General features: G+C 29.7%; 1 protein-coding gene across 1 annotated transcript in view; it reads left to right on the forward strand.

Moving 5' to 3' along the window:
* The first annotated feature begins 1,723 nt into the window (after nucleotides 1-1,723).
* The window catches only part of mRpS10 (mitochondrial ribosomal protein S10), a 28,313-nt gene continuing 14,858 nt past the window's right edge, over nucleotides 1,724-15,178 (forward strand). Inside the window, exons 1-2 of the mRNA XM_085816004.1 lie at nucleotides 1,724-1,899; nucleotides 7,406-7,539. Coding sequence (XP_085672130.1) covers nucleotides 1,798-1,899; nucleotides 7,406-7,539 — 236 coding nt within the window. The 5' untranslated portion in view covers nucleotides 1,724-1,797. The remainder of the gene's footprint in view (nucleotides 1,900-7,405; nucleotides 7,540-15,178) is intronic.

Consider the following 15,178-nt stretch of genomic DNA (forward strand, 5'->3'; position numbering starts at 1 on the left):
TATCGTGGTTTTATCTCGCTACGAACAGGTTTTGCTGGTCCATTTGTTACCTGCTTAGGAAGTGACACAAAAAAGGTCGGCTCAAAAACGTCGCAATTTTTTGGCGTCTTTCACTGCGCGATTACATCGGTGGGGATTCTCTCCTGCTCTCCTCTCAGGTAAAAGCGTAATGGATTTCTTTTCTCGTCCCATTAGGGGGCTTCTTATTCAACTCTGGCTCTCTAAACCCGTAACGACTTGTTTTTATTTATTTAGCTAATGCTAATTCTTAATTATTTCATATCTCTTAACGATGAAGTGGAGATAATTGCTTATTTAAGCAAAGGTGCTCCATAACCCAACGCCTTGCACATTGACCCGAGAGTTGAAGATCTATAATCTGTGGTTCATTTCAGGGAACCAAACGCGTGAGTTTTCTTTTCTTTTTTTTTCTTTTTAGTACTCATCGAAGGCCAGAGCTTTAATTTGATTAAAGTCAAAATAAGCATTCTGAGGTGACTATGTTACCAGAAAATAGATTTTCTAAACTGTAATTACCATTATAGTATTACTTTAAAATAGGCATTTCAGGGCTGTTGCTAGCCCCGTCCTATTTACGATCGTAAGTTGCGTCATAATCTGTTCATATTATTCATTTTTCGAAAGTACTGAGACTGTAATTCATTTGAGTCCTTTTCATGCAACGGAACGCGCTAAACGAAAATGAAGTGAAGGAAAAATTTCCTTTTTTACTACAGCTGTTGGTCCAATGGCAAGAAGTCAACTGGGACGGCGGAAAACAACACTTGTAGCAACCACGTAACGAACTTTTATATGATAGGATATGCAACGAAAAATTTGGTTCACCTGTTAAAAATAGTTAAAGCATATTTTTTATTGTATATACCAGCGATTCTCAACCGGTGGTACGCAAGACAAAAATAGGTGGAATGCAAAGAAACAAAATATTATTAAACTATTAAATTAAAAAATCTCATGAATTTAAAAAAAAGTTTGATAGAAATTTTCTGTAAATAACGCACTTGTTAATTCTAGGCTGAACTGAAAAAAGAATTTAAAGGCATTTCAAATAAAGCTATTAAATTTTTATCTCCTTTTCGCACGTGAAATATGACCAGACATAAGGCTATGAAAGCTTGTTTACATAAGCGGAGATTTGAGCCCAAGAAGTGCCTCTTCATGGAAATATTTTGCTAATAAAATTTTGAAGAATATTATAGCTTAGACTGTTAATTTATTTTATGCAATAAATGCATACATACTCAATTTTTATATATATATATATATATATATATATATATATATAAAATGAGTGTCTTTATTTCCCCTTTGCCCTTAGCCATTGCCAAGTTCAAGCGGGTTTTTTAGTAAAGCCAGTGTTGGTTTTTTAGACTTTTTAGACAAGTGGATTCCTCTAGTTTAAACCTCTTAGTTCACTAACTACAACTGACTGGTGTAAATAGACCATAAAATCTAAACTATTTTAAAACAGGATTTTTCTTTACTGTGGATTTATATCATTTTTTCGGATTTTTTTAAAAATAATTTAGAAATGTGTTCAGTTTAGGTTTCTAATTCTTAGGTGTTTTTTTATTTCGTAACCAACTGTATAAGGATAATTTAAATTTCATTGGAATAAAATGATGAGTAATGAAAATGATGAATAATGAGGAACCGCTTTGTTCAATCAAATTTTATCATTTGGAACTATTTATTGGCAACATGTGAATTTGTTGACAAATGTTCTACATGTAATAATAGCAGAAGAATAAGTTAAGTTCCCAGATATTGCCGAAGATGTTCAAAACTCTCTTTAACAATTTTAAGTCGCCATACATTTGTTCTAATATTTCATCATTTTCATCAAGATTTTCGTCTCTAGTAAATTCAGCTGGTCTTGTAAGTAAAGACAAAATATGTGCGTACGTAATAAGCTACTTTTGGCGACTTTATGATGAGCAGTAAAAACGGGACTTACCGTCTATGTATATACTATACACTATATATTATTACTACATACATACTACATACTATGTATAACTATATATATTCTTTGAATGACCTGTTTACTACTCATCTTATATGTTTCGTTTTTACTGCTCATCATAAAGTCGCCAAAAGAAGCCAAATCCCGTATGCACTAGGATTAAACCGTGATTTTCACTATCACAGATGTTGCAGTTTAAGTATAGTTTAGTTCAGCGGTTCTCAGCCTTTTTACTAACGCTTACCAGTTAAACAAAAACTGAAAAACTCTAATACCAAAACTACGTTTTACATTGATTATTTATCAGTTTCTCAACACGAATATTAACAAATATATATACATTTTGCCATTTGCACGGCCTGTTGGCTTTTTGTATTAAATATACATACATAAAAATATTAGATTAAAAATTGCGGCACAGCTTTAGTATTAGTCCTTTTTGGCGAGAAATTTGTTTGGCGACATTTTGTTGCGATAAATGAAAAATTATGATAACCTTATTATTTATGGTAACCCTAAACACTGAGCTGAAAAACATGCCGCCATTTCTGTCCACCTAACTTGAATGAATTTGGTAGGTATTAGAGCTTTGATGGCAGGAGGGATAAGCTGCATGTTTTTCTTAAAGTTACTTTCGTGTTAGGAAAGCACAACATTTAAAATATTTTTAAAAAAGCCAAAATTTGATAGTTAAAACTTGATGCTTTTAATATGAGTCTTGACATTTTTTCATGTGTCAACTCTGCATATTATAAACTCCCCCCCCCCCAAGAAAAAAAATTAGTAGCATGAGGTAAACTCTTGGTGTTTCCTTTCCTTTGCATACAAATTTGGACTTTTTAGATGTTTCTTAAAATGGGCAGTGATCAAAATTACCATGGTCTAAAAATACCTTTTTGCCTAATTTCTTAAATTAGAACTATAGGGATGTGTAATTGCATGAATTCATAGACCAAAATCAGGTTTCATTACTGCTTTTATAACATTTTTAGATTTTTTTTGTAACTATAAAAAATATAATGTTGCTTAGATTATGGAATATATTGCTTATAATTTACAGCTCTCAAATTTTGTAAATCTCGCAATCTAATAGCTGTATATGAATAACCTTCACTGAGTATTATTACTTTTATTAATAGTATGTTGACATAACAGTCGACTTTTTATTTTAAATTTTATGCAAATTTTCTACATTACTTTAACATTTAATCTAACAGAAATCTGAATTTTTTGTAATAAAAACTCTAATAAAAGTAAGACTACAATTTACATATAAAAATTTGACTACATGGCAAGCACTTAGATACTGATTTCAATGTCTTTAAATGTAATTATTATAAAGTTTAGATATATTCTTATTAAGTTAAGATATAATCTTATTCTATTATAAAGTTTAGATGTACAGAACAGAAGGCACACTTTGTGCTTACGACTCAGTCAACCACTTGTGGCAAGATAACTTATGAAAACAATTAAGTTCAAATGTAAAATTTAAATTCAAATAAATTTGTAGCCCAAAGGCTGCACAAATCAATTTAAAGCAAAGTTGGTTAAAAACTTAACTGGCAGGGAATTCAACAGTCAGCAATTATAATGCAAGGCTGAAGACTACAACTTTTTTCTTATCTAGCAACCTATTAATGTGGCCTCAAAAGGCAAAACACGGTTTGTTTTACAAAATAAAAACTTCATTTGGATTCTGGTGAGAAAACGGATGGACGAAATTGACAGTAAAGATCCCAAGCATAAAATAACTCAGGTTACAAAATAAAGGAACATTACAATATACTTTGTTCCCTGATTAATTATTCAGTACATGAAATAGTATAATGCATTTTTGTTTGCATCACATACAAATTATTTAGTTTATTTAAATGCTTTCCAAAACTGAAAGGATTTTGCAAACATATTGACCATATTTTTCGACCTATAGATGCAACATTTCTTCTCTTCAGAAGTAAGATTTAGAATTAAGAAATAAGAAAATAAGAGAGAATTATGAATAGAAAATAAATACATATGCTGGCTAGCAGAAGAAGGATGCCTTCATAAAGTATTTTTTAAGAGAAACTGGCTCAAATTCACGTTACATCTACGGAAAACTACCAAAACTCCCATATAGCCAGCCTGAACTACTACTGTTCAGTGGCTATCACTCCACCACTAGTGGATTCCAATGACTGTTCGAATTTTTCACAGAAATCATCATTTACGATGATTGTTGTATTATTACCATTGGTACAAAATTTACTCATTATGATAATTTAATTTTAGCTTTTAAATTATAATCATAAATTACTAGTAATAAATTGAGGGATTAAAAAATACACACTTCTTAATATTTTTACCATTTACAATATTTAATCATAAAAAATATTTCTAACACTGGTACAAAACTTGCCCATTATAATTGAATTTGATTTCCTTCACTTTGAAATATTTTTTTATTTTCTTTTAATAACAGAATCTAAGAAACTAAAGTAACATATACTAGTTTGAAATGCATTTATTAACCTTTTGTAAATTTCATTATTCATAAACATAAAAATTAACCTTTTGTAAATTTAAAATATTAGCTAAGTACTAATATAATAAAATATAAATATGAACTAACTGCTTAAAATATTAATGTTTAATACATTATATTTTGTAATTAAAAATACTAACATTTTGTAAATTTCATTACTCATAACATAATAATTGTTATAAATTCATTTACAGTAGTGTTTCAAGAATTTATCTTAGCAGTACTAGAAATATTGAAAATTAGAGTAAGATTGTTTATTCTAATCAAGAGCTTATTTTTTTTAAGATTGTTTTTTAGACTAGATCGGGTTTTGTTGAAAATCCGCCATTTTTTTCTGATTTTCAAAGCCGGGTCTACCTTGGCGACCGAAGTTTGTCGCCAACTCAAAAAATCGCCAAAAGGACCAATACTAAAGCTGTTCCACGATGAGTAGTAAACAGTCATTCAAAGAATATATATTGTTATACATAGTATATACAATGTATATACACTATAGTGTATAGTATATACTATGTATATAGTGTATAGTATATATATAGATGTTCTTTGGATCATGTTTGGCGTTGGCGATAATTTTCAAAATCGCGCCAAGGCTGCACCGTATACTAGGATTTTACCAAGTTAACAATTGGGTGCCTCTTGTTTTTTGGCGATTCATTTTTGACACCAGGAAGGCACAATTTCAAGATGGCCGCTAAACAAAACTAAAATAAGAAGTCAAAGAATTGCACAAATTGTATGTCCATGTGCACATCGATCTGTTTTACCTTAAGGAAACATTCGGTTTAATCCTAGTATCCGGTGCACACGGGATTTGGCTACTTCAGGCGACTTTATGATGAGCAGTAAAAACGGGACATATACGATCAGTAGTAAACGGGTGATTCAAAGAATATATATAATTATATATAGTATACAACATACATGTAGTATATACTATGTGTATAGTGATAGTATATAGTGTATACATAGACGTTCTTTGGGTCATTTTTTGGTGTTGACGATAATTTTCAAAATCGCGCCAAGGCTGCACCATATACTAGGATTTCTCCAAACATTCTAGAATTGCACAAACTAGGCATTGTGCACTGCCTTAAATTTGTCCATGTACACATTAATCTATTTTCATTTAAATAAAATCAGGAAGCTAAAACAAAGTTAAAACTATCATGGTAACCAGAAGTGAGGTTTCATCACCAAAATTAAAACAAAATTGTCACTAATCCAAGGGGCACCCAATTCTACACTAGAGCTTATTTTAATTCTAAAATTTGATGCAGAATTTCGTGCTGTAAGACAGATCAATTTCTTTAAGTCTGGTCTTATTTCACTTAGTTTTATTCGTAAATTAGGAACCACTTTTAATTTTCTTCTGTAGTTATTTTTCAAATATAATATGGACGAAAATCTTTGTTCACACAAATACGCAACAGAAATTTAACAGCTTTATTTGAAATGCCTTTAAATTATTATTATTATTATTATTTTTTTTTTTTTTTTATTTATTTATTTATTTTTTTTTGTTTTGTTGTTGTTTTGTTTTGTTTCTGCCAAAAGTTAACAAGTGTGTAATTTGTGAAATCTTCAGTTAGAGTTTGATCACATGAAATTTCTATCAATTATTCTTTTTATTCATGAGATAAAATTTCAAGGTATATTTGAACAAAATGGATTTCTAATTTTCTTTTTCATAATCATGTTGAAATTTTTATCAGTGAAAAACAGTGATTTTTAATATTGAATGCTAATTCTTCTGTTATTTTCAAATTATTTTTTGGTTAGTAAACTTTCTAAAAGGGGTAAAAAACTTAAAATATTATTATCCAATTCTTTGATTATTAGCTTGAGTTTTTTTTATCATTGCATTGCCCAAAAGGGCTATTAGCCTTGAAATGGGATTTTGTGTCAAATCACTATTTTTATGAGGTTTTTGAATTCATATTCTTTATTAAAAATATATTCATTGCTTTTTTTATAATTATGACCTTAACAATCTTTAATTTACTGAGTAATGTAGTGGATGCCATATCCTTTTTTCAAGACGGTTTTTATCTGATAAATGAGTATGCAAAAATGGCTAGACCATGAAACCTAATGATAATGGCAAAACCATTTGGAGGTGCAATGCTAAAAATTGCAAAAAGAAGAAGGGCCTTCGTGTTGGAAATTGGTTTTTACCTGGTTCCGCAATATCATTCACCACTGCTATTAGGTTTATGTATTCGTGGGCAAACGAATTGACATCTATGAAATAGTGTAACAAACAGCTTAATATGTGTGAAAATGCTGCAGTTGACTAGAACAATTACGTGTGATAAAATAATAATAAAAAAGGATAAATATTCTTAAAAATATTCTTAGGAAGTGACATGTGAGTATTATTGTTATTATTATATATTGTGTTGTTTATTTTTACATTTGTGCTTTACTAGCTTGGTGAAATTATAGCTGAGATTTTGGCACAAATCTAAAATTGCCAAATATGGTTAGGGGCTGTTATAGCAAAGGAGTACCATAACCACATATTCTGTACTTTTTCTATGGGAGTACATATCTCAGTTTACTTAAAATTATTTATAATTATGATTGGCAAATTTCATCTTTGGAATATTTTGTAATTGAGGTATGTGGGAGTTTTGAGACTGAAATTAAACTTCCAGAAATTACAACAGTGTCTGTTCATCTTTGTTTTACCTTTGCATTTAGATAGATGTGACTAATATAGCTAGCCATACTTACATTTCTGGTGTGAAAATACTATAATGTTATTTCTTTTCTAAAAATGTGTCAAAATAATAGAAAAAATGTGCTGTGGCACAAAATATGCAGGAAAATGTAATATTGTATTTTAAATTAAATATTTAAAAATAATTTATAGTTTATTATTTCAGGCAAGTCAAGAATTAGACGATCTTTACAGAAAAGTTATTGTTGAAGTAAGGGCCCATGACCAAGCAGTATTAAACAGTTATGAATGGTTTGCAAAAACAGCTGCTTCAGAACTGAATGTAAATATAGACAAAATGTAAGTATTTATAGATGTTTAGTAAAAAGAAATTCTCATTTTGACTACTTAATTAAAAATTGCTAAAGCAGTTTCTTTAATAAAATAAAACTCCGTCGTTTTAAAAATTAATAAAGGTACTTATTTGTTATAGTGGCCCCCAACCACATTTGGCAATTCTAGATTTGCATCAAGATCTCAGCTATAATTTCACCAAACTCATGAAGCTAAATGTAAAAATAAACAACACAATATATAATAATAACAGTAATATTCACATGTCATTTAAGAATATTTTTAAGAATCCTTATTCTTATTATCATTATTTTATCACATGTAATTGTCCCAGTCAACTGAAGCACTTTCACACATATTAGCTGTTTGTTTCACCATTTCATGAATAACTTCTCTGCCCAAGAATCCATAAATCTAATAGCACTGATGAGTGATATTCTGGAACTGGTGAACCTGTCTCCTTAGTCTTTATACTTACATTTAGGAAAATTTTGTACTCATTATAAAAAATGAAATATAAATTGTAATTCGTGTATGACTGAATTTGACTGGAATGTTTGATTTTAAAGCTGGAGATCATATTCAGGGCCATACAAATATTGAAGAACAAAATATTTGCATTTGTACATGATTAACAATAAAATACTAATTTAGAAAAGGTTTCTAATGTTAATAGAATGCTTTTTTTTGGGGGGGGTGAAAATTTTATAGCGATTACTTATCAATTTACAGAGTAAATTGATAACCCTTCAGTGCTTTTGCTTAAAATACTGTATTCCAGCAGAAATTTTGCCACAGTTTTTTACATTGCAAGCAAATCCTACAAGTGCATATTTTAAAATTGCATTTGAGACAAAAAGTACTATCATTGGCCTATAAAAGTCATTAGAACTTTGAATGCAACAAAAAGATTGCATACAAAATTATCAGTGTTGCTTTTAAAACTGAAGAATTGTTGCATACTTGCAGAATTCGGCACTTTTCGCAAATTTAGCCACTTTTATAATACATAAGTATCAGAAAAAATAATCTAGTATTTCTTGCAGCATTTATATTTATAACAACTTTTATTTTTCTGTGTAAAATATACAGAAAATAAAATTAAATGTTTCTCATGAGCATTTTGATTGTATTCTTTGTAGTAAGTTGTCTTGTCTATCAAACTATATCAGTGGTGTTTAATAAACAGATTCAATATTATGTGCTTATTTTTTCTCAGTAAACATTTTTGAGATTGAAAAGTAAATAGTCTAACATTTTTTGTAATGTTTTGTATGTGCAAGCAACTTTTTTTCCTGTCTGAAGCAGCGCCCTCTAGTGGCCGACTAGTAAATTTGCTGAACATTAATAGTTCTGACCTGGTTTGAATCCAGCCGAACGGGCTGGCTGCAAGGGCACTTTTTTGTTTTTTCCCTATGTGTTTCGTGTATATGAGCCAGTTTCCCTTAGAACGTCCTCCACGAAGGCATCTCTCTCTTTAAGTAGATAACCCTCATACCCCCTTACCATAATTTAATAAACTGAACCTGTGTTAAGCATACATAAAAATAAAAAATAAAACAGAGTTCGTACGGTCCTTAAGAGTCCTTAGATTTTTTGGAACTGATTTTTGGTCCTTAAAAGTCCTTAATTTTGGCCAAAATCAGCAGAAGGTCCTTAATTTTAATCATCTGAAATTTCTGTCTGTTTTTACGACTGCCATTTTGAGTGTGAATTAGCATTTTGGAGGAATATTTTTGGCGATTCACTGACATATATGGTTATCTTTTGAATGGTTTCATGGGTTACAATTTGTTTCTTATTCTAATATAAATGATGGGATACTTGACTTTCTAACCAAGAAGTGAAACATAAGCATTTCAAAATTCATTTTTTTCTAATAGAGAGCTCTTGAGCACGTTTTCGCTTTTGGCGATATGAATTTTTTTATTAAATATGATTTTTAATTTGGCGACTTATCAACATTTTGGTGATTTTAAGATCAGTTTCTATAGAAAATTTTTTAATGGTACTTTTCCGTTTCGCCGGCGCAAATCTCGCCAAGCAGACTTTGTTGGCGACAACATACAGTATACATATAAAAAATGCTAATTCTAAGAATTTTTTTTTATTTTGAAGGCATAAAAATTTTAATATGGTTTAAAATTTTGTAAAAAGCCAATAAATAAAGACAATAAATTTGTAAAAAGACATTAATTTAAGAATTTAATATGATTTCATGGTTCAAAATCCTGATTCGCCGGTTCGTATCACGTGACCCCAAGTGATCTCATCTCACGTAAACTACGCTACTAAAATCTAATTCGCTCAGTAATTATCTACATTAATTTCAAGTTAAATCTTAATTTGGAATACAAGTTTAAATGCAAGAATTATTTCAATTCGTACGAATAGCTTACTCAGAAATTATGTAAAACTGCAGTGCTTTACTTCGTTAGTGCATTCTCATTAGAATTGCTGAATTTAACACTTGATTTCGCCTTTGGATGAGCGGTGTAATTGCGTTCTAATTAACTTAGAACCTAATTGACTTAGAACTAATTGACTTATTACCGTGAATTGTCTTAGGGGATAAAACTTAAATATCGTGTAAAAATTCTATATTATTGTATGCCAGTATTGAAAGAAACAATCTGATAAGAAATGGCTTCAACTTGTTTTGAAACTGAGCCGTAAAAGGTTACCAGCGAAGATATTCCGTCTGGCATCAGTTAAACCATTATTGGCGACTTTATCGTTTGCGCCGGCAAAACGGAAAAGTACCGAATTTATTTATTAAATATGATTTTTAATTTGGCAACTTATCAACATTTTGGTGATTTTAAGATCAGTTTCTATAGAAAATTTTTAATTCCAAGATCTGAGAAATTTTTGACATTTTTTTAAAAACATTGTAACATTGATAAATTTCATTAAAATAATGGTAATATATTGAAATTATATTTAAAAAATAACATTAAAATAAAACATTTTTTTTTGCTGTCATATTATAAAGTTTCATTTGGCAACTTATTATACAATATTTTGAATCTGAAAAATAAACAAGGTATAAAAAGCACAATAAGCACTACAAAAAGCACTATAAAGCTCAATTTAACAAAATTAGCTATGTAATTAATTAAAAAGTCTTCTTTTTAATTTTTTCATAGTAAGAGTTTTTCTGATGTAATTGTCTCAGAATATTCAAAATTCTCAGAATATGTATCAGTTTTCTCTATAAAATTAATTTTGCACATTTTCCCTCCTTTTTTTTTTTTTTTTTTTTTTTTCCAAAATATTTCTGGTTTTTTTGCTGTTACAGAATTCGTTGGGATAATTTTTCTTTAGGATTTTAAACATTGCAGCTTGGAAAGTTTAGAAGGATTTGAATTCAAGATTTATAGACCCACGATTCTAGAAAGTTCGAGAAATATGTGACAAAATGAAAAATGTCTCCATGGTATCAACACGTAATGGATGTAGTTTACAGAAAGTTTGCAATGAATTTCTTACTTTTTGGAGAACGTCTGGAAGAATAATGAAAATATAATATTTGAATGTTTTACTTCTGATACTAGAATCTTAACATGTTTATCTTCCCTTTATTTTCTCTACTTTTCACTAAACACAAGCGTAGAAAATATCAAAAATGCTTCTAATCTTGTCACATGGGCAGGCATTATAGAAAGGGATTTTTTTTATTAATAAAAAAAGTGAATACTTACAATTTAAAAGATTCATCTAATATGTCTTAATGCCATCATACACTAGGCATTTTCCCACCTGATGCAGTCTCTGCGGATCCTAAATTTTGCTGCCTAGTGCCTTTCTAAATTCTGCTTCCAGTGCCTGCTCTAAATTCTAAAAGTTTTGCCATTTCTAGAGTTTGTTGTCCGGTGTGTTACTAAATTCTAAAAATTTTGCCACATCAGCTCTGTAACTGGCCTTTACCATATATATTTAATATTTCTTATGAATATTCATATTACTAAAGATATAAAATTAGTCACTTTTTCTATACATTCTAAATGCATTTAGTGTTTCTTAGAATAACAGAAATCCTTAATTAAATCCTAAAATTCTAAAATGAAAAGGAAATGTGTTGAAGAAAGAAAGTGAATACAGAAAGAAAATTATTCTTCAAAGATATGTGCAGTTATTATTATGTAAATTACCGCATTGATTATGATTTCAGCCTTTACTATAATTTCCCATTTCTATTTCCTCATATGATGGAGTTACTGAGCCGCATTAAATTAAAATTAAATTGCATAATCTTTGACCAGTACTTTACAGAAGCCTCGGTAGCACTGTAGGCAACATGTCAGTTTCATAACCAGTATTTTATATTTTTAGTTTGAATTTGACTGTTCTTGTTTAATTACATCACCATGAGCTGTAATTGATTGTGTTAGCATCAGAACATGCCTTTATGTTCTAAGTTCTTTTTAAATAAGATGCTTATTTAAACCTTTGTCTGATATTATAGTTACTTTCAGACATAGCAATTACATGCTTCACGTCAAGCAAACCCTCATAGGTACATTGTGGAGAGGTTGACAAGTTAGGAGATAAAGCACGCAGAAACTAATGAGAGCTTTGGTTTGCATATTGAGACAAACCTCTAATTGTTAGAAAAGATGCTGAAAGAGAAGGAAATCGATATAAGCTAGCCAAAATGTGTGAGAAGGCTTCAAATTAAAATGACGAATAAATATTTTGTTGAGTGTTGTTCTTACAAAGCCTAAATGTTTTGTAGCTTTTAATGTGTAATTATCCTAATATCCTTTAAGAATCAATGTCATATATTACATGTATTTTAAACTGTGAAATTTTATTAGATTTTGAGATTAATAGGGCTTTTTTAACAGATACTGTTAAAAAATAAAATTTAATAGTGACCATATAAATCCATAATGACTAAGGTTATCAAACTACCTAATTTAATTATTTATAACTAACTGCTTACCCTTAAAAATTATCTCTACGTATTAAAGCGAGTTATTGCCTTTCATTAATACTCACTGTGGTCACACGATAAAATACAAAAATGTAAAAAATTCAACTAAATGGAATATGGTAACTGGTAGTTTGGTGACATTTTGGAGGCAATAAAGGTTACTACCTAGGACTTTGGTAATAATGTGAGAAGCAGTCAGTTCCGATTACGCATTATTTTGTGTGAGGGAAATGAGAGATCATGAGATATGTCATGTGACATTAATGGACGAATTAAAGTTGTTTAATCGGAAAAGGGGGGAAATCTGGAAATTTCGTATTTAGGTATATTCTGTGTTGTGTGAAACGTGACATTAATGGACGAATTACAGTTCTTTAATCGGAAAAGGGGGTTAATTTGGAAAAGCTTCATTGTGTGTTGTGTGAAATAGTGTTGATTAATTTTCGGGTTGCTTGGTGCTATGTAAAGTGAATTCTAAATTTTTAATGCGTTTATCTGATAATAATAATAAGTTGAGATTGTGTGAAAGGTAGGATATTATAGTTAAGTTTAAATGGCGGTGCAAGAAATATGGTGAAAATGGACATTTTGTGAAAAGGAGTGTAAGGAAGGGTACGTGGTTTGCTGAAAGTAGTTTGAGTATAGGTGAAATTTTATTGATTTCTTATTACTTGGTGAATAGACTTCCAGTTGACTACTGGATTTAGGATTTAGAAATTAGCAGTAGTACTGCAGCCACGTAATGAAGATTAGGTAAGTTAGTATTTTTAATCATTTGAGGATATTATTTTTATGCATTGTTCTAAATGTAAGGAGTAAATAAATTAATGTGGTATTATTGGAAAATTGTTATTAGCAATGATTTAGTTTAAAGTAATTAGGATTGTAATCTAATTTTTATTAATTTAATGTATGTGCTTATTTATATTTTAAGTAGTGTTTTTTAATTTAATTATATTTTAATTTAATGATCCTGATTTTGTGAGTTATATATTTGTAGGATTTTGGAATACGTTGAGTATTTTCATGCATTTTCATGAAATTTTTCTAATTTATGAGAAAAAAGCAGTGTACAGCGCAATTCTGGGATGTTTTTTTAAGTAAAAATAAGTCGACGTGTACATGGTTTAGTGATATTTTCATTAAATGATAGTTATTTTGTGAATTTTATGTTTGTAGGAATTTGGTATACGTTTCAGTTGAAGTAAACGTGTATGGAAATAATTTAAATATTTGACACTAAGTATTTGTAACTATTTTTAATGTTTGCGTATAAATTCGTTAGTGACGTTTATAATATAATAGATAATTTAGAGGTAAAAGCTTTTGGATATTTTATTTATTTTATACGTGGAAATGTTCATCCTTGGAAAGGGTATATACTTTTTCGCTATGAGGTAATTTCATATATGTTCTTTTTACTGGATTTAAAGATTCACAAAATTTTCATGCATTTTCGTGAAATTTTTCTAATTTATGACAAAAAAGCAGTGTACATGGATATAGTGAAGAGTGTGCGCAATGCCATTTTTGTGCAATTCTGGGATGTTTTTTTTAAGTAAAAATAAGTCGACGTGTACATGGTTTAGTAATATTTTAATTAAATGATAGTTATTTTGTGAATTTTATGTTTGTAGGAATTTGGTATACGTTTCAGTGGAAGTAAACGTGTATGGAAATAATTTAAATATTTGACACCAAGTATTTGTAACTATTTTTAATGCTTGCGTATAAATTCGTTAGTGACGTTTATAATATAATAGATAATTTAGAGGTAAAAGCTTTTGGATATTTTATTTATTTTATATGTGGAAATGTTCATCCTTGGAAAGGGTATGTACTTTTTCACGATCAGGTAATTTCATATATGTACTTTTTATCGAGTTTAAAGATTAAGAAAATTTTCCTGCATTTTTGTGCAAATTTTTGTAATTTATGAGAAAATAGCAGTGTAGATGGATAAAGTTAAGAGTGTGTGCAATGCCATTTTTGTGCAATTCTGGGGTTTTTTTTAAGTAAAAATAAGTCGACGTGTAAATGGTTTATGTGTATGTGCTATTCTGAAAAACGTGCAAGGAGTTTGCGATTCTGCACTTTTTCCCAATTTTGCAGTTAATATTTGTCATGACTAAGCAGTTTTGTTACATAAAATTTCTAGCATCAGTGTAATTCGGCTAGTAGATTGTTGGAAAAAGTGTTGAGTAAATAAAAAGAAAAGAAACATGTCTTTACTTTGTGAAGACAAAATGGCGGCGAAAAAAAATAGAGGGTTGCTGTAGCAGAATTGGTCACCAAATTTTCGCCGAAAAATCGCCAAGTTACCATAAACCAAAGATCAACCATTCTTTGCATCTAGTGAGATTTAAAATAATACAAAACAACTTATCACCTCTGGTACTTTAATGGCTTATTGGAACCTTAAAAGTATATTAACTGAGTTACAACCCCTGTAACTCTACAGGAAGCTACGACACTAACTGCATCAAACAGAGCCTGACTAACTTTCAGCACTGGCCAACTGTGCCTACATTAGGCCTTTCAGGATTGTTCTAATCAGCAGGTCTCTCTCTAGACAAGCAGCAGCAGTGATAATATTCAGTCTTTTGTTATGAATCATGCTGATTGTGATCTTACTTCTCATTTTAATCTATGCCGTCTGACATAAAATCTACCTGATATTTACTAAACCTCTAGACTGACCAAGTA

Source organism: Stegodyphus dumicola, chromosome 4 (genome assembly GCF_044657685.1).
Source record: "Stegodyphus dumicola isolate Sdum_Otavi_A_Nest chromosome 4, ASM4465768v1".
In the NCBI taxonomy this organism is placed as follows: Eukaryota; Metazoa; Arthropoda; class Arachnida; order Araneae; family Eresidae; genus Stegodyphus; species Stegodyphus dumicola.